This window comes from Labrus bergylta, chromosome 4 (assembly GCF_963930695.1).
Source record: "Labrus bergylta chromosome 4, fLabBer1.1, whole genome shotgun sequence".
In the NCBI taxonomy this organism is placed as follows: domain Eukaryota; kingdom Metazoa; phylum Chordata; class Actinopteri; order Labriformes; family Labridae; genus Labrus; species Labrus bergylta.
Window position 1 is genome coordinate 33,949,027 of NC_089198.1, and position 18,163 is coordinate 33,967,189.

The 18,163-nt window shown below is 40.6% G+C and overlaps 1 protein-coding gene across 6 annotated transcripts in view; it reads left to right on the forward strand.

Annotated features, from left to right (window-relative positions):
- LOC109993909 (NACHT, LRR and PYD domains-containing protein 12) overlaps positions 1-12,869 on the forward strand; it is a 30,741-nt gene extending 17,872 nt beyond the window's left edge. For 5 of the 6 annotated variants that reach the window (XM_065954420.1, XM_065954422.1, XM_065954419.1 and 2 more), the window contains 6 exons: positions 3,953-4,126; positions 4,971-5,144; positions 5,570-5,743; positions 9,142-9,315; positions 9,716-9,889; positions 11,510-12,869. In XM_065954420.1, the coding sequence (XP_065810492.1) occupies positions 3,953-4,126; positions 4,971-5,144; positions 5,570-5,743; positions 9,142-9,315; positions 9,716-9,889; positions 11,510-11,528 (889 nt within the window). In that variant the 3' untranslated portion in view covers positions 11,529-12,869. The remainder of the gene's footprint in view (positions 1-3,952; positions 4,127-4,970; positions 5,145-5,569; positions 5,744-9,141; positions 9,316-9,715; positions 9,890-11,509) is intronic. The other variant, XM_020647049.3, reaches the window with a different exon arrangement.
- Positions 12,870-18,163: the final 5,294 nt, after the last annotated feature.

Here is an 18,163-nt window from a genome sequence, read left to right on the forward strand (position 1 = left end):
GAATTCAGTCTCTTAGCAGTCTGGATATACTTAAGGTTCTTGTGGTCAGTCCAGACAATAATATTTGTTTAGTCTCCTCCAACCAGTGACAGGCTGGTTAACTTGGCTCCTCCAGAGCCAAGTTAACTGCTAAGAGCCTTCGGTTGCTGATGTCGTAGTTTCTCTCAGCTAGGGTTAATCGTCTGGAGAAGTAGGCACAGGGGTGAAGCTTCTGGTTGTAGGGGGCCCGCTGAGACAGGATGGACACCACCCCAACATCGGAGGCATCCACCTCCACCACAAACTGTCTCTCAGAGTCAGGGACTTGGATGATGGGGGCAGAGGTAAATGGTAAATGGACTTGAGCTTATATAGCACTTTGCTAGTCTTCCAACTACTCAAAGTGCTTTTACACCACATGTCACACCCACCCATTCACACACTGACGGTAGTGATGATCGCTATGTAGTATCATCCATCACAAGTAACTAATCACATTCATACACCGCCACCGAAGCAGCGGGAGCAATGCAGGGTTAAGTGTCTTGCCCAAGGACACATTGGACATGTTGCCCAGCTGGGGCTCGAACCCTTGACCTTCTGGTTGAGAGGCGAAGACTCTACCAACTGAGCTACAGCCACCCCAAACTGGGCCTTAAGGATCTGGAAGGCCTCCTCAGCCGAGGGGGACCACTGGAATGGCACCTTAGAGGAGGTCAAGGCTGTGACGGGGGAGGCAAGCATGCTGCATCGTCGGATGAACGTCTGGTAAAAATTGGCTGAGCCAAGGAACCATTGGAGCTGCTTGCGGGAATCAGGGATGGGCCAAGAGGTTGCGGCCGACACAGAGACAGAGGGAGAGTGGAACTCACACTTCTCAGCTATCACAAAGAGTGAGTTCTCCGAGAATCTCAGTAACACCGCCTGTATGTGGTGCACGTGTTCGTCCATGGTCCGGGAAAAAATCAGGACGTTGTCCAGGTATACAAAGACATGCTTGTTTAGCATGTCCAGTAGGATGTTGTTAACCAGAGCCGGGAAAATGGCCGGGGAATTGGTAAGTCCAAAGGGCATGACCAGGTTTCGTAATGTCCGGTGGGAGTATTAAAGGAGGTCTTCCACTCGTCGCCCTCCCTGATGCGGACCAAGTGGAAGGTGTTACATAACTCTAACTTAGTGAAGACTGTGGCCCCCTCCAGTAGCTTGAACACTGTGGAGATGAGGAGAAGGGGATAACGGTTCTTTACCGTAATGTCACTGAGGCCCCAGTCGTCAATACAGGGCCATAGGGTGGTGTCCCTCTTCTTGACAAAGAAAAAACTGGCCCCTGGCCGGCGAAGATGTAGGGCGGATGATGCCAGAAGCCAATTAGTCATTTATATATGGCCTCTCTCTCAGGAGCAGACAGGGAATAAAGACGAACCCTGGAGGGGGTCGTCCCGGGTAGCAGGTCGATGGCGCAGTCATATGGGTGGTGCGGAGGAAGAGAGGTAGCCTTGCCAAGTTTATTTATATAGCACATTTCAACAACAAGGCAATTCAAAATGCTTCACACAATATCAAAAGCATCATGACAGAGGGAAGAAATATTAAAATAGAAAATTAAAAAATCACTGCAACAAACAATTCAAAATCACAGAGAAGGACCATTCCTTGGCATTTTTACTACCTCCATATTCCAGATTTTAGATGTCCCGGTGTCCAGCAAAAGGGCGGACTCACCAATAACGGGGAAATATTTGGTGAGTCGTACTTCAGACTTTTTACCCGATAAATGCCCCCTGTGCCAGGCCTGACTTCTCCTGCCTGACGGTCCCCAGACTCTGGCCACCTTTATAGACTCTGGTTCTGACGTAATTATAATTGATAATTGACGACCACCTCACTCTGCAGTTTGGTATTGGTCATGTTCCTCTGCCTAAACCTGTTCCTGCCAGCACCTTAGACGGCCACAGTAGAGGCAGAGATTCCCCTGGGGACGGCGCTCACACTCCTCAGGTGTGAACCTGCATGGGTTCAGTTCCCCCGGGTTGTAGCCCTGACATGATGCTGGTAGCTGTTGAAGGGCCTTGAGGCTGGTGGAAGAGCGGCAACCTGTCTCCCCCTTGCGTCGCTCCTGTCTCCTTGCCTGAATGCGCCTTCAGGTTCTCCAGTGTAGAGACTGACGTACCTGAGCAGCGGTGTTGGCTATGTGTGCCTCACGCTGCTGGAGGATCACCTCAATCCTCTCAAAACGGGACTGTGGTGAAGAGGTGTGCGCAAGGGTCCATGATTGGCAAGATCGTACTGTAACGGGTAGTGTATGGACTCAATTGCAGCATGACAGGAAACTGGCAGATAAAGTCACACACTTGATTTCTCAGCAGCAGATGATACAAATACGAACACAGGTAATGAACAATGTCTCTTTTAGCCGGCTGGGGAAATTAGCCTCGCGTGGCACAGGAATGCGGAGTCCAGAACTGATTGTGCAGAACGAACACAGGAAAACTCACTTTGAACAGAAAAAACAGGTAATCCACACTCAGCCGGGAAAACAGGCTAACAGGAACCAGAATTCGCTGAAGCAACACTCGTGATCGGGGACAGAAGGCTGAGGTAATTACCGGGGATTTGACGGAGAAGGTGAGTCCAAGGCAGGCAGGGTCAGTACCGGGAGATCAATCCAAGGGAAAATGCTGGAAAGACAGGTAGAATGTAATGACAATCTGGCAATGAGAAAGTTTGGAGCAGCAGCTTATGTAGGGGCTTGATTACTGATCAGCTGCAGCTGAGAGAGCAGGTGAGCTGATGAGGTGGTTGTGGCTGATAGATAGAGTAAGAGGAAGGGAGTCTGAATGGAAAAGTATTGAGAGGCAGAGCAGGGCTGTGACAGTAACAGTCTGAATATTGTTGTTGTACCAAATAGCTCTACCAAGTGGTGTCTCTGTTATGTTTCGAGTGTGAAATAGAAACATTTGTTGATCTCTGACATCCTTCTTCTAACCAGCTATCCCAGGACTTCTGCTAATTGCTACCTGCCACTAGCTTCTACAACTATACCAGCTACGTTACAAGATGATGTCAGTGCTGATGTAACTGGTCCAGAGTTAACTCCATCAGCTGGGTGGTGTGGTTAGCATTCAAACAGAGATAAGAGTCATAAACAGTCTAACACAGGCCAAAGAGTCACGCCAATGCAGGATTCCAGCTCTGAATGAAGAGTTAATAAAAGAAACACAATCAATCAGTGCATTTAATGATATACAGATTTAAAAAAGGTCAGTAATTATACTTTGGGGAAGGGGTTTATACATGGGCATGGAAACATTGTAATGTGACTTTCAAAAAGGAAATGTTTCCGTTTTTCAATACATTTTTGGGGATTTGTATTTCAATAAGGCTTGGTCTTAAAATAGAAAAACAATAAGGACAGCATTCCAAAGGTGTATTCTAATCTTGCTGTACCCAGTCGTTTGACGATAATAGGGAGTTGAGCGTGTTTTTTCTCCCATTAGGTCTTAAAAGAGCCACATGTGGCCGGAGAGCCATGGGTTGAGTATCGCTGATTTAGAACGAATTTTAAAAGGTTTCTATATCCTGTCAAAGTATTCCAGAATTAGGAATCATCTTCATGCAAAGATTTCTGATAATGTGGAGAAAAGTTTCAAACTCTTCATGAAGATGGAAAACAACGTGCACATGAAGCCTCTGGTTCTGTTAAGAACTCAATAATGTCTGATTTGATAATTGTACTAACATCACAGAGCTGACTGAGATCAGCAGCCTGTTATTCATCTGTGCACATAAAGCGCTGTATGAAGGTTGTGCTGACATTTGGAGGATTGTGATTTTGAATACACAATCAGAAATGATCCTCTAATTATTTAGAGAAACAGGACAAATTGATGTTGAGATCCTCATCACAACCTAAACACATGTGAGTGGATTATACATTATACATATTTTTCTTCTTCATTTATTTTTTATTCAGATTGAGGGAATGCAGTTTGTCAGAGAGCAGCTGTTCTTCTCTGGCCTCCGCTCTGAAGTCCAACCCCTCCCATCTCAGAGAGCTGGACCTGAGTGATAACAAGCTGCAGGATTCAGGACTGAAGCTGCTGTGTGATTATCTGCAGAGTCCAAACTGCAGACTGGAGACTCTGAGGTTAGACACCTTTTCTTTTTTTGAGTCTATGCTGCTGTTAAAAACCTGAGCATGATGAACCCTGTGGGAATCCTAACCTAAAAACAAGCTGACCACCATGAAACAAGCTAACATTAGCAGCAGCTCTGCTCCCAGCCCCCACTGACCTCCTGATTCCATTGAAGAGGGTCTGCTAATCATTGTTTCTTAACATCCAAACAAGCTCAATATGAAATACACAAACTAAATGTGTGTGTTTTAGTCTTCTTACCTCATTTTAATCATTTAAGATCATATATCAAAATCAACTCTCTGATTTGAAACATACTGTGAGGGGGTTAGATCTGCTGATGAAACAGACTAAAATTAATCTTGATTTCTCTTGATGACTGGTTAAACACAATTAGACCAACAACATTATAAAGTCCTTTTGAAAGTCTGCCTGTTTCCACCTGGTCGCTGTCACATGAGGAGAATTACAGGACGCTGTCTGGAAAAGACTTTATTGACATTTCCTACAGAAGAGATTCACACTGACTTGTAGTTTATAGAGTTCAATGAAAACATGAGGATTTTTTTGTTAGGGAATACTATACAGGACAAGACGAGTAAAGAGATAAGAGGTTTCAATTTGTCCACAGGGGGCGCCAAAATGGATACGTAATGAAAGTTCCTCACAGGAGCTCTGAGTGTTTGAATCTAAGAATGATCAGGAAGAACTAAAGTATTAATGCATCCTAATAAAGTCCTTTAATGTTGAAATTAACAGCTGATGATCACATCAGTGTGTTCATGTGGACAACATTGCACATTCATGCATAAAGCTCACTGTCATCTACATTCACGTCTTTTATTCTTTATTCAGATTGAGTGTCTGCAGTATATCAGAGATCAGCTGTTCTTCTCTAGCCTCAGCTCTGAAGTCTAACCCCTCCCATCTCAGAGAACTGGACCTGTGTGTCAATGAGCTGCAGGATTCAGGGGTGAAGCTGCTGTGTGATTATCTTCAGAGTCCAAACTGCAGACTGGAGACTCTGAGGTCAGATCACTGACTGTTTCGTTCATTTATATCATTTCAATCCACATCCTCAATTGTTTTTCAAGTTGCTGAATAATTTAGAGATTTGATGTGAAAATGTTTTTATGGTTTTATGCCTCTGGTTCTGTTAAGAAGTGAAATCATGAAGACTTTTGATTCAATAATGTCTGATTTGATAAATGTACTAACATCCCAGAGCTGACTGAGATCAGCAGCCTGGTATTTATCTGTGCGCATGAAGAGCTGTATGAATGTTGTGCTGACATTTGGAGAATTTAGATTTTGTGAATACACAATCAGAAATGCTCCTCTAATCATTTAGAGAAAATTGTATTCATCAGGACAAAGTGATGCTGAGATACACCTGACAACCTGAACACAGGTTTGGATTGGATTATACATATCTTTCTTCTTCATTTATTCAGATTGAGATGGTGCAGTTTGTCAGAGATCAGCTGTTCTTCTCTGGCCTCAGCTCTGAAGTCAAATCCCTCCCATTTCAGAGAGCTGGACCTGAGCATCAACAACCTGCAGGATGCAGGAGTGAAGCTGCTGTGTGATTATCTGCAGAGTCCAAACTGTAGACTGGAGACTCTGAGGTCAGACACCTTTTCTTTCTTTGAGTCTGTGATACTGTTAAACACTTCAGGAATGAAGAACACTGTGTTAATTCTAACCTAAAAACAAGCTGAGCACCATGAAACAAGTTAACATTAGCAGCAGCTCTACTCCCAGCCCCCACTGACCTCCTGAGTCCACTGAAGAGGGTCTGCTAATCACATGTTTCTGGGCGTCCTGTTGTGTTTTTCCTGCCTGCCTTCATTACTCATTAAATTGTTAGATGGTCGTGCCTGTGATCTAATAAAGGCTTCCTTTACGGCTCACAGGTTTAAAGAATGTGTGGTGATAATAACAAACAGTTCATGAGCCTCTCATCACCTTTAACTTCCAAACCAGGCTTTATATGAAATACACAGATAGAGTGAAGAGCAGCACAAAGACATTTAGGAAGGTAGAGACACCTCTGACAAACCTCCATGAACTGTCCTTTAGTAACAAATCCAATAATGACGGCACGTGTTTTTTTTGGGGGGAAAACCTGGTCTGCTAGCTAGAGACGGCATCCATCCTACTTTGGACGGTGCAGCTCTATTATCTAGAAACATAGCAGAGGTTATTAGTCCAAAACCTTGACAACAACACAGAGTTCAGACCAGGAGGCAGAGCTGCAGTCTTACACGCTTCTCTGCGCCTCCCTTAGATCTGTCTCCCAGTCACTATAGCTGTAATTCTGAATTTAACTGTAGTTATACTATAGGTACTGTGTCTGTCCCCTGGCCCAGACCCGTTTTTATAAGTCATCCAAACGTAGAAAAAAAAGTTGTAAATCGTCAAATTCTCATTAGAATCAAAGCTACGAATACGATTTTGCAAAAAAATCAGAAAATTTACTGCGGGTTTTTGAACATTAGGTCCTTAGCATCCAACTCTCTTTTAGCTAATGATCTGATATCAGATCAGCATATTGATTTACTTTCTTTGACTGAAACCTGGCTGCGTCAAGATGAATATGTTAGTTTAAATGAATCCACTCCTCCCTGTCATTTTAGTATCATATACCTCGAGACACCGGACGAGGTGGTGGAGTAGCAGCTATTTATAATTCTAGTCTTCTAGTTAACCCTTGACCAAAGCTGAATTTTTCTTCTTTTGAAAGCCTTGTTCTTAGTCTTTCACATCCAGTCTCTAGAACCTTTCAGCCAGTTCTAGTTGTTGTAGTTTACCGCCCTCCTGGCCCATATTCTGAATTTCTATCTGAATTTGCAGAATTTTTATCAAATTTAGTCCTTAGCAGTGATAGAATAATTGTTGTAGGTGACTTCAATATCCATGTGGATGTTGATAATGATAGCCTTAGCACAGCTTTCATGTCACTGTTAGACTCTATTGATTTCACCCAGGGTGTAAACGAACCTACTCATCATTTTAACCACACCCTGGATCTTGTTTTAGCTTATGGCATTGAAATCCAAAACCTTAGTTTTCCTAGAAAATCCTCTTCTATCAGACCATTTCCTTATTACTTTCGACTTTGTCCTACCAGAATTATCTCTGCTTAATAAAAATGTGCTCTCTAGAAGTTTATCTGATAGTGCTGTAGCTAGATTTAAGGAAGCTATTTCAGCTGCTTTTGATTCAGTCCCGTGTTTCAACCCAGTTGGAAACTCTTCTGATAGCTTTAGTCCCTCTCAGCTAGATCAGTTTGTTGATAGTGCAGTGAATTCGCTGAGAGTTACTCTTGATTCGATTGCTCCCCTAAAACAGAAGGTTATCAAACGGCAGAGAATAGGTCCATGGTTCAACTCAGAAACCCGTACTCTAAAACAATCGTCGCAAAATTTTGAAAGAATATGGCGCTCAACCAAAACGGTAGAATCTTGTTTATTCTGGCAGGATAGTCATAGAAAATATATAAAGGCTTCACATCACGCTCGAGCTGCCTACTACTCCTCTCTAATCGAAGAAAACAAAAGCAATCCTAGATACCTTTTCAGCACTGTAGCCAGGCTGACAGAGTCATAGCTCCATTGAGCCTTGTATTCCTTTAGCCTTCAGCAATAATGATTTCCTTAGCTTTTTCAACAACAAAATTCAAGACATCAGAGAAAAAATTAGTAACCTCCTGCCCTTACCTGGTGCAGATACGTCTGATACGGCAGAGACAGTTCCAGGACCAGATATTAGTCTAGACTGTTTTTCTCAAATCGACCTTTCAGAGCTAAATTCAATTATTTCTGCGTCGAAACCGTCAACCTGTCTTTTAGACCCAATCCCGACCAAGCTGTTTAAGGAACTCTTTCCCTTAGTTAGCAACTCTATATTAGATATGATCAATATGTCTTTACTGGCAGGCTATGTACCACAGTCATTTAAAGTAGCGGTAATCAAACCTCTACTCAAAAAACCTACTCTAGATTCAAGAAATCTAGCTAACTATAGGCCTATATCCAACCTTCCTTTTATCTCAAAGATCCTGGAGAAAGTGGTAGCTAATCAGCTGTGTGACTTTCTCACACTTTTTTTTTTGTTTATTTGAGGAGTTTCAGTCAGGATTTAGAGTCCACCATAGCACTGAGACTGCACTAGTTAAAGTTACAAACGATCTACTTTTAGCTTCAGACAGGGGACTTCTCTCTGTTCTCGTCTTGTTAGATCTTATTGCTGCTTTTGACACCATTGACCATCAGATCCTATTATACAGACTAGAACATTTACTTGGAATTACAGGGACTGCTTTAAGTTGGTTTGAATCCTACTTATCAGACCGATCTCAGTTTGTACATGTTAATGATAAGTCCTCTATGCACACCAAAGTTTGCCATGGAGTCCCACAAGGTTCAGTGCTGGGACCAATTCTCTTTACATTATATATGCTTCCTCTGGGAAATATTATTAGGAAACACTCCTTACAGTTTCATTGTTATGCAGATGATACTCAGCTTTATGTATCAATAAGGCCCGATGGCACCAGTTAGTTATGTAAGCTAGAAACGTGCCTTAAGGACGTTAGGACCTGAATGACCAGAAATTTTTTGCTACTTAACTCAGACAAGACTGAAGTTATTGTGCTAGGCCCTAAAAACCTCAGAGAGACTTTTTCTAGTCATTTGACTGTTCTTAATGACATCAGCCTGGCATCTAGCACCACTGTTAGGAATCTAGGAGTTCTATTTGATCAAGATATGTCCTTTAGCGCTCACATCAGGCAAATTTCAATAACAGCCTATTTTCACCTTCGTAATATATCCAAGATCAGGAATATCCTTTCGCAAAATGATGCAGAAAAACTAGTTCATGCATTTGTTACCTCCAGATTGGATTATTGTAATTCTCTTTTGTCGGGGTGCTATGGTGGGTCTCTAAAGACTCTTCAACTAGTCCAGAACGCTGCAGCTCGTGTACTGACTAGTATTAACATCTTTTATTCTTTGTTCAGATTGAGTGACTGCAGTTTGTCAGAGATCAGCTGTTCTTATCTGGCCTCAGCTCTGAAGTCCAACCCCTCCCATCTCAGAGAGCTGGACCTGAGTGAGAACAAGCTGCAGGATTTAGGAGTGAAGCTGCTGTGTGACTATTTTCAGAGTCCAAACTGCAGACTGCAGACTCTGAGGTCAGATCACTGACTGTGACATTAATTTGTATTCTTTCAATCCATATTGACAGTGGAGCAACATCAGTTGCTGAATAATTTAGAGATTTGATGTGAAAAATGTTTTATGACTATGTGAAGTAAAGTTGAACAACGTGCACATGAAGCCTCTGGTTTCCTCTGGTTCTATTAAGAAGTGAAATCATGAAGACTTTGGATTCAATAATGTCTGATTTGATAAATGTACTAACATCAGAGCTGACTGAGATCGGCAGCCTGTTATTCATCTGTGCACATGAACAGCTGTATCAATGTTGTGCTGACATTTGGAGGATTTAGTGATGTTGTGATACTCATCCTAACCTGAACACATGTGAGAGGATTATACATTATTGTTCTTCTTCATTTATTCTTTATTCAGATTGAGTCTCTGCAGTTTGTCAGAGATTAGCTGTTCTTCTCTGGCCTCAGCTCTGAAGTCCAACCCCTCCCATCTCAGAGAGCTGTACCTGAACTACAATAAGTTGCAGGATTCAGGAGTGAAGCTGCTGTGTGATCTTAAGAAGAATCCAAACTATCGCCTCCAGACTCTGAGGTCAGTATCCCAGTGTTCTTTACTAAATCCTCCATGTATCAGGTCACAAATATATTTAGATTCTTGTTGTTTCTTGTTGGAGAAATCCTTTTCTGGGGCCTCTACTACAGAGCGAGTTCAACATACCCAGGGTTTATTTTATGTAACCTGGCTTCACTTACCCTGACATAAGAGATCGTGCTGAACAGTCACAAGAAGCTGGTTGTCAACCTGATAAGTAAACCCAGAGTTTCAGAGAGCATGTCCACATAAAAGGGGCTTAGCTTCATATAACGTATCACAATCATAAGTGAGTCATATCGTCAGGTCGTCATATCTAACAAATTCTGAATAAACTATATATATATATATATATATATATATATATATATATATATATATATATATATATATATATATATGGCACCAATTAAAATCTTAATGATACACTAAAAACTATACAGGACATTGAGACATATTAAGTGGCAAGTTGAATTTAAAGTGACCAGTTATGAGATAAAGGTCAACAACAGTGCATGCCTTCCTCAAAGGCTTGTTGATCCTGCTGTGCTCACCAGTAATAATGCCACCCCACCAGCACACCACAGCAAAGAAGAGTGCGCTGGCCACCACAGGCTGGTAGAAGGTCTTCAGGAGTCTGTTGCAGATACTGAAAGATCTGAGTCGGGGTCGGTGTTGTTACACCAGTCCAGTTTACTATTGATGTGGACCGCAAGGTACTTGTAAAAAAGCTCTCTATCAGTCCTCTGTACTCCACCTCATCATCATCCATGATGCATCCAACAATGGAGGAGTCTTCTGAAAACTTTTGGAGATGGCAGAGGGAACTCTGGCTGCCTGCAGTGCAGTAGTTCCTCACGGGTGTAAGTAAACATCCAAACAATAACAAAAACCAACTTCCTGAAAGAAACAGCTAATTTTACCTTAATACCACAGCTAAAGCGCTGCAGTAACGAAAACACATTGAAGTGTTTGTTGCTCTCTCTCTCCCCCCTCCGCTCTCTCCATCAGCTCACAGAGCTCCACCATCAAGAGATCTGATTGGTCAATGGGCGGAGATTTTCACAGGTTGATTTCTTAACGTGAACATAACCTGCTGCGGAGCTCTGTCATCATTGCTCCCTTTGACAATTAAATCTCTGTGAAAAGGATTTCTAAAACTTAGTTCAAAGTAGCGCCCCTACAGGCCTGGAGCTCCTCTGTTTGCTTTCTGTTGTGAACAGATCTTTCTCTGTATTTTCCTCATGTCCTGTCATAAAGCATATTTTCTATAGTTCATCTCTTTCTGAACAAATGTTTTCTGCTCAGGTTTCTATCTAACAAAGACTGTGTGGGGTCAACCAAAGCCTGGAGGTTGTTTTGTTCTCTGAGGTGAAAGTAGGACAGACCAACGCTGTGTGTGTCTCTGAGTGTGTGTGGACGTGAAGCTCCCATAACTCAATGTAAAATCACTCACTCAGACACCAATAGAAAACTGTTCTGTGGTTCACTGTCAAAGTACAAAGGTGAAGAGGGGGCGGAGCTTTGTTACAGCTCTGTGGGGGAATCTGATGACTTCCAGCTGATGAAGGGAGTTAGTGTAGAAAATGAATGATGATTTCTCTGTTCTTCTCTCATTAGCTGGGCTGATGATCTCTGACAGAATGTGAGCGATCAGGACGCTGGTGGTGCAGAGAGGAGCAGCTGTGTCCTGATGATCCACAGAGGATGAATCTCCACCATCTTGTGGGTGGAGAAAATCTGCAAGCTGAGGAGAGCTTCATCCATCAACGACTGACAGAGAAATCACATCAAAGTTCATTTCAGTTATATTTCTAATGAATTGGTTCTACACACATTACAGGAGTGGAAGGTAAAACATTAATCAGCTGGTAGAAATGTTAAGAGGTCAAAAGCTACCAAGAAATGCTGCAGTTATTCTTCTCATGTGATGATTATTTTTATTCTATTTCTTACAAAAAGTACAAACCAGAACTTGATCAGATGAATATGTAATTAATTAAAATCATATTCTCTCTATAGCCTCTTTAAAAGATGCACTGCATTCTTAAAATGTCCTCACCTTTTCAAGCTGAGCTGCATGTGTGAACAGCGAGTTTCATTTCAGACTACTCATTGGACGTTGGCTTGAGAATTTGTTTTTGACACTGATCATTAAAAAAACGTTGTTTATATGTTTCTCTTCTGGTCAGCATCCTGCATTAACTGCATTAGATGTTAAGATCAATGGTCGGTCAATGAGTCAGGTTTCTGAGGTCTACTGCTGGATTCTTGTCTGACATTCCAATTATAGTCTGTGGAAATCAGGCTATTATCACTATTATTTTTGCATGAATTTCACAACATTACATACATGTATAAAATCCCATAAACAGTAAATGGTAAATGGACTTGAGTTTGTAAAGCGCTTTTTTAGTCTTCTGACTTTTACAGCGCAGGTGCAAGGGAATTTTGGTAAACTTATCTTTATAACAGGAGTAATTAAAAGCAGAAAGGGGGGAAACTGGCTCTATATTTCAGGAATTCCTGAATCAGCTCTCTTTGACCTACCAACCTGGTAATTACATTCTTTAAGAAAGGTGTGATTGCCTTTAAGCATATGTTCTGCTATTGATTGTATGTAGGTGTAGTTGTCTTCTGTAGTGTTTTATTGTTTTAAATGTTTTAAATGTTTTTTGATATATTGAGAATGTAGCAGGGATTTCTGTATTTAAGGTTAGTGTGAAATACTCTTCTGGAGAGAAAATCATGGGAACTCTTTTCTCACCGAGATCACGTTAATTAAAGGTTTCCTGGGTCATATCACATTGAGTTCTTATTTTTGGAGAAATATATTATTTTTGGAAGAGATTTCTCTCACTTTAATGTTCAACAACTGCCCTCTCCTGTAAATTCCACTTCTGGGTCCTCCTCTGCACTGGTCACCTCAGATACTGATATATCTGATCAAAATGCTTTTAAATAAAGATTTTGTTTCGTTTTTTTGCATCTTAATGTTTGAAGCTTGCTTAGCCCTAACAAACATGATCATTTAAGTATCCTGCTTTCGCAAACTCAATGACTGACAGGGGCCCTAAAATATATTAGAACATGAATTATTTTTATTCATATTAATTAATTAATGTAAGCTATCACTGAGAGAATAATTCACAGTGTGCTTATTACAATAACTACTTCATTGTATTTTCTTGGTATTTGGTAACATCCAGACCGCCTTTCCCCCTCTTTGTATACATTAATGATTCTGTCCTGCCCCGAAACCTGGTACGAGTGAGGAGAGCTCTGAACAGAAAGGTGAGCACACCTCACAGTTTGAGAACGAGTGAAATTAAACCAGCTGTTAAAGGAATTCAGTGAAGAATATCATTTTGAACATATTTGTGTTTTATGTATAAATGTATCTTATTAATCCCTTTCATTGGTACGATCTGAATACGACCCTATTTTCTAAAAAAATTGTATCATGGTAAGAAAGACTCAACTTTCGTGCAATACTTAGCGCCTTTCCCATCGACACAGTAGAAAAATTTGATATCAACAGATTCATTGTAAATTCATGTGACATCACTGTTGTCACGCTAGCATTAAAAACATTAAAACATTTTTAATGTCAGGTTAGACAAATTATAATGTTATAAGAATTGAGAAGAACTATTACATCCTCATTTTAAAGTCATGCCAACAAAGTAATTCAGATTTATTGTATGTTTACAGTTTATCATTAATGACAGTATAATTTTTAATTCCATAATCCAAAAAGATCACTTTAAGACAGTATAAGCCCTAAGAACAATAACTATAACACGTTAAAAAGTAAAACAATGCTGCTAGAAGTCGTTCAAGTGTCTGAAAGGTGCAAATATTACAAAGTTTCAATTATTTTTTTAAGTATGAGGAGATATTACAGTGATTATTTATCTCCCATGTTCAGGGTGTAAAATAAAGCATAGTTGATTAAAGTGTGAATAGATCATTTGTGTGATGGAGGTGTGGTTATAGAAATTCTCCGGGGTTAGTTTGGTCTGTTTTAAGGGCCCAATGTGAGATCTTTTCATGGGCGCAACCCACATACTCAGCTCTGCTGCTCATCCCACAAATGTAAGTTCCTTACAAATATGGCACCATTTAAAAGGGACTGGCTTTCCAACAGTATAAGATTTGTTGACAAGAAGCATTGTTACAACAAAGAAATAATCTACCAAACACAAATTTCCTCACTTTTTGGAACGGGCCGACGTGTTTTTAATGCAGATGTTGGGCTGCTGTGACAGACTTTATCTCATAAGTATCGTCCCGCCCAGCTCACCACACACTGACTCACACACACATAGAGAATGAAGCAAAAGTGATGAGCAACGAAGCCTTACACAGTAGAGCAGTTAATCGTGTTGATATTAGGTATAGGTTTCCTGTGTTTACATATGTGAGAAACGAAATTTTGATTCTTAATTTTTGTTATCTGGGAAGAAGGTAAATAGATCAATTATGGGATCATCTTCATCTGGCTTGTTGAATGAGGCAACAAGCAGCAACATCAAAGGTAAATCTCAATACTTTTTCTTCCATTACGTTTAAGCTTTTTTATTGAAGTCTGCAGCTGTAGACGTTTCTTGTTAAGAAGCATTTATTAGGACCGTTGGACAAAGTTTCAATACAAAGTTTTCCTTAGAAAGTTAAGTGACTGAGGAAACTAAAAAAACAAGCTGTTGGGAGTTGGGTGCCACATAAAAAAACAGAAGCAATACTGGCAACTGGCACAGCAATATCAATAAGTAGTGTTACTGTACACTTAATTTTGCAGTTATAGCAAAAGGATGAGCTCCAGTGATAATTGGTTTAATGTAAGTTGGTCTACCCTCCATTGTTTCTGATCTAGAGAAATCCAACAACCTGTCTGTCAACCAATCTGTCCTTAAATCATAAATTATTGCATAAAGGTTTTGGGGTGTATAACAGCTTAACACAGTAAATGATTTCATAGAAAAGAACATACAGAACGTGTACTGTATGTGGAAATGCAGTTGGGTGCTTTGTGAGTGGCTTTTCTTAGTCTGCATTCCTATACATCTTATCAGCACAGTCACATCCTGTCACTAATCTCCACTGCACACAAGAATGTAATAACAGCTATTTTAACTATTACATTATCATGGGCTCTGTGTGTGTGTGTGTGTGTGTGTGTGTGTGTGTGTGTGTGTGTGTGTGTGTGTGTGTGTGTGTGTGTGTGTGTGTGTGTGTGTGTGTGTGTGAATTTGTGTATTTTATTATTCATTTTGTATTTCGCTCTGCTACCAAATGTCTGTGTATGCATCTGAGGTAATTGCTCTTTTCCTCTCACCCTTCCTTCCTTGTTATTTGCAGCCTGTCCCCATACTCTGCTGTAGCAGTGAGATGGTTCTCTGTCTCTTATCCATTTCTTTTAAGAATAAGTCACTCAAAGCCTCCACACAATATAAATTGTGTCATTGAATGTGTTTACTTACTCCAACATTATTCTTACCCACACTTGATTAAACTATCATCTTGGTAGAACTGAATGAAGACGTTTTTCTTGTTTTTTTGGCAGTTCATTGGGAACTAGCGGTTGAAGAATGAAACCAGTACGGAAGTGCATAAAAACTGCTATTCCTTGAGTGTCCAGTTGAGGCTTGTTCCAAAAGCCTTGGAAATCCCATTAATACTCCCTGTTAGAATTCCCATTTTAAAGGCTTGTTAACACACTGGTATAAAAAATAACAATTTTGTCTGAATAGCTTAGCCATTATTGGTAAACAATGTATGGAGGGGTTTTGTGAAGGTAAATGTAATTGCTGATAAAGGGCACAAAGACATTATGAAACTATTACACAATATGTTTCCTCACTTTATGTGATGTTTGCATTGTGTATCTTTGGAAATGGAGAGTTTGACAAGCTATGAGACCAAATTGTGAAAAGCCTACAGTGGCTCATACACAAATTTATTAGAAGATAAACTGACACTGGATATGTTGAATGAGGGGATAACGATTGTCACAGATCAGAGATAATCACAGAAAATACATGTAAAATACAGTCAGAACATGCATGTAAATGTTACAGATATGACTTAGATAAGCCTAGGCCAAAACAAAAGGCGTCGTGCGCCGATATCACAGGCGGCCTTCGTCGCCACTAGTTTTTTGCCATGCAAACAGTCATTTTCAGGTATTTTAGTGCTAGGCATGTTTCCAAACAAACAGACGGGAACTTTTCCTTCAGTGTACTTCACTGCAGTCTGATCAGCTCCGTGTGGAGTTTCATGTTCTTTAACTAAGAAAAGTCTGGCAGTCAGTTGTTTGTACTATAGTGATCTAACTCTGTTACTGACTTTTTATGGGCCTTGAATCTGTGCCATCTCCGTGCATAATTCAAGGAGTCTTTTTAGCGCTGCTCTGTGGCTAAACCAGCAGACATCTATATGAGCGGACAGCCTGTGTGTGATATCGTTTTAGGATAAGAATGAAATGTTCAGTAGTCTATTACAGTCTGACACAACAGCATTTAGAAGTGATCAGCAGAACCCTTTCACGTCTGGGTGACCTAAAAATGAACCATCTGTAAATACAATCAGTTAATATTCATTTGACCGTTATTACAATAATCAGAGTTTAAATAAGTTGGGAGAGGCCAGAGGCTTCTACACTTAGTGTGGATGTGGTGAGGCGGTCTGGGCCGTTACGAATGACAGAAAGGAGTGTTTTTATGCAGACGACCTGCTCTTTGTGGCTCACTCCATCGGAAGCGTTGTTATTATCAGTCAAACTTTTGCTTTTACATCAGTCAAGACAGGAGAAACAGGTAAGTAATGTATACTGATCTGAAGACCATCAGGATATGCGTGCAGTGCAGCTGTGTGTCTGTCGTTAAGTCCCATAGCTCTAATAGAATTCTGGCAACTTGTGAGCAAATAAAACTAAAGAAATGTCGTTCCTGTTATCTTTGTTGAAAACCTGCATTCATTGTCACCTCTCTCTTTCTGTTCAGCCTGATTGCTGATTAACATACAGCAGGAGCAGCTCGTGCAGTCGGCCACTCGTCATTTTTATGTTACTCCCTGAGAAGACAAACTCCTCCAAAACGTTATTTTGGTCAATTATCTCGACCCTTTAAAGAGCCTATATTATGCCCTTTTTGGGGTTTGTATATTTAATCTATGTACCTACTTTTGTACGTTCACAATAGCTAAAGTAAAAAGAAAAAGTGTCTGTTTTCATGTACTGCTGCTCCTTGCTCCCTCTACGCTCTGAGTCCGTCAGCTACGCTCTGCTGTGCCCACACTGTTAGACCCCACATGGGCCAAGTCTGCTCTGATTCGTCTGCCGATCCGCTCTGTCGTTATTGGTCAGTTGCTCAGCACGCTTCTCGGAAATTGCAACATGAGCTGCAGGGCTTGCCACAATGAGCCAATGGGCTTAGATCAGTGATCTCACACTGACAAGACGTCGCACTGACAAATTTTTATCGAGGGGGGCTAGAACCGAGTGTTACATGCAGCTAATGCTACAGCTAACAGGAGGACGTAGGAGAAGCCGCGTTTCCGCGGACTTTGAATTTTTGCAAATAGATGTGCCTAAACATGCACAGGATACATGGAAAACAGACTAAAAGGGCATATAAAACCAGAAAAAGCATAATATGGGACCTTTAATAATACTTATTTGTGTTGTATTTTATATCATTGGAAAGCCTGATTAGTCACCTTGCAGTGCACACACGCTGACACACACACCAACACACACACACGCCGAACCTTTCCCTCTGCCAGTGCTTCTATAATCACTCAGTAAATCACACCATCATCCTCCTTTTCCTCTCCGTTTCATAGTGCGACCGAGGGTGCACACGTGAGAGCTCTATTTTGTCTTTCAGACATATTAATTCATTCGATTTAGTTTTCACTAGTGAATATTACATTGCATTACCATTGGTGTGTGTTGAAATGTTAATTTAAAATGTAGAAACTGATTTGCAGATATCTTTAATTGAATTACAGATATCAGGGATTACTTTTTCACTAGTAAGAATAATAATATTTTAGCCTAATTACCATATTAGTTTGAATATGTAACCTAATTACCATATTAGTTTGGATATGTAGCCTAATTAACATATTAATTTCGGATATGTAGCACAATTAACATATTCATTTGGATATGTAGCTTAATTAACATTAGTTTGGATATGTAGCCTAATTAACATATTCATTTTGAATATGAATATTTTACCTGCTTTATGTAAAGTGTCTCGAGATAAC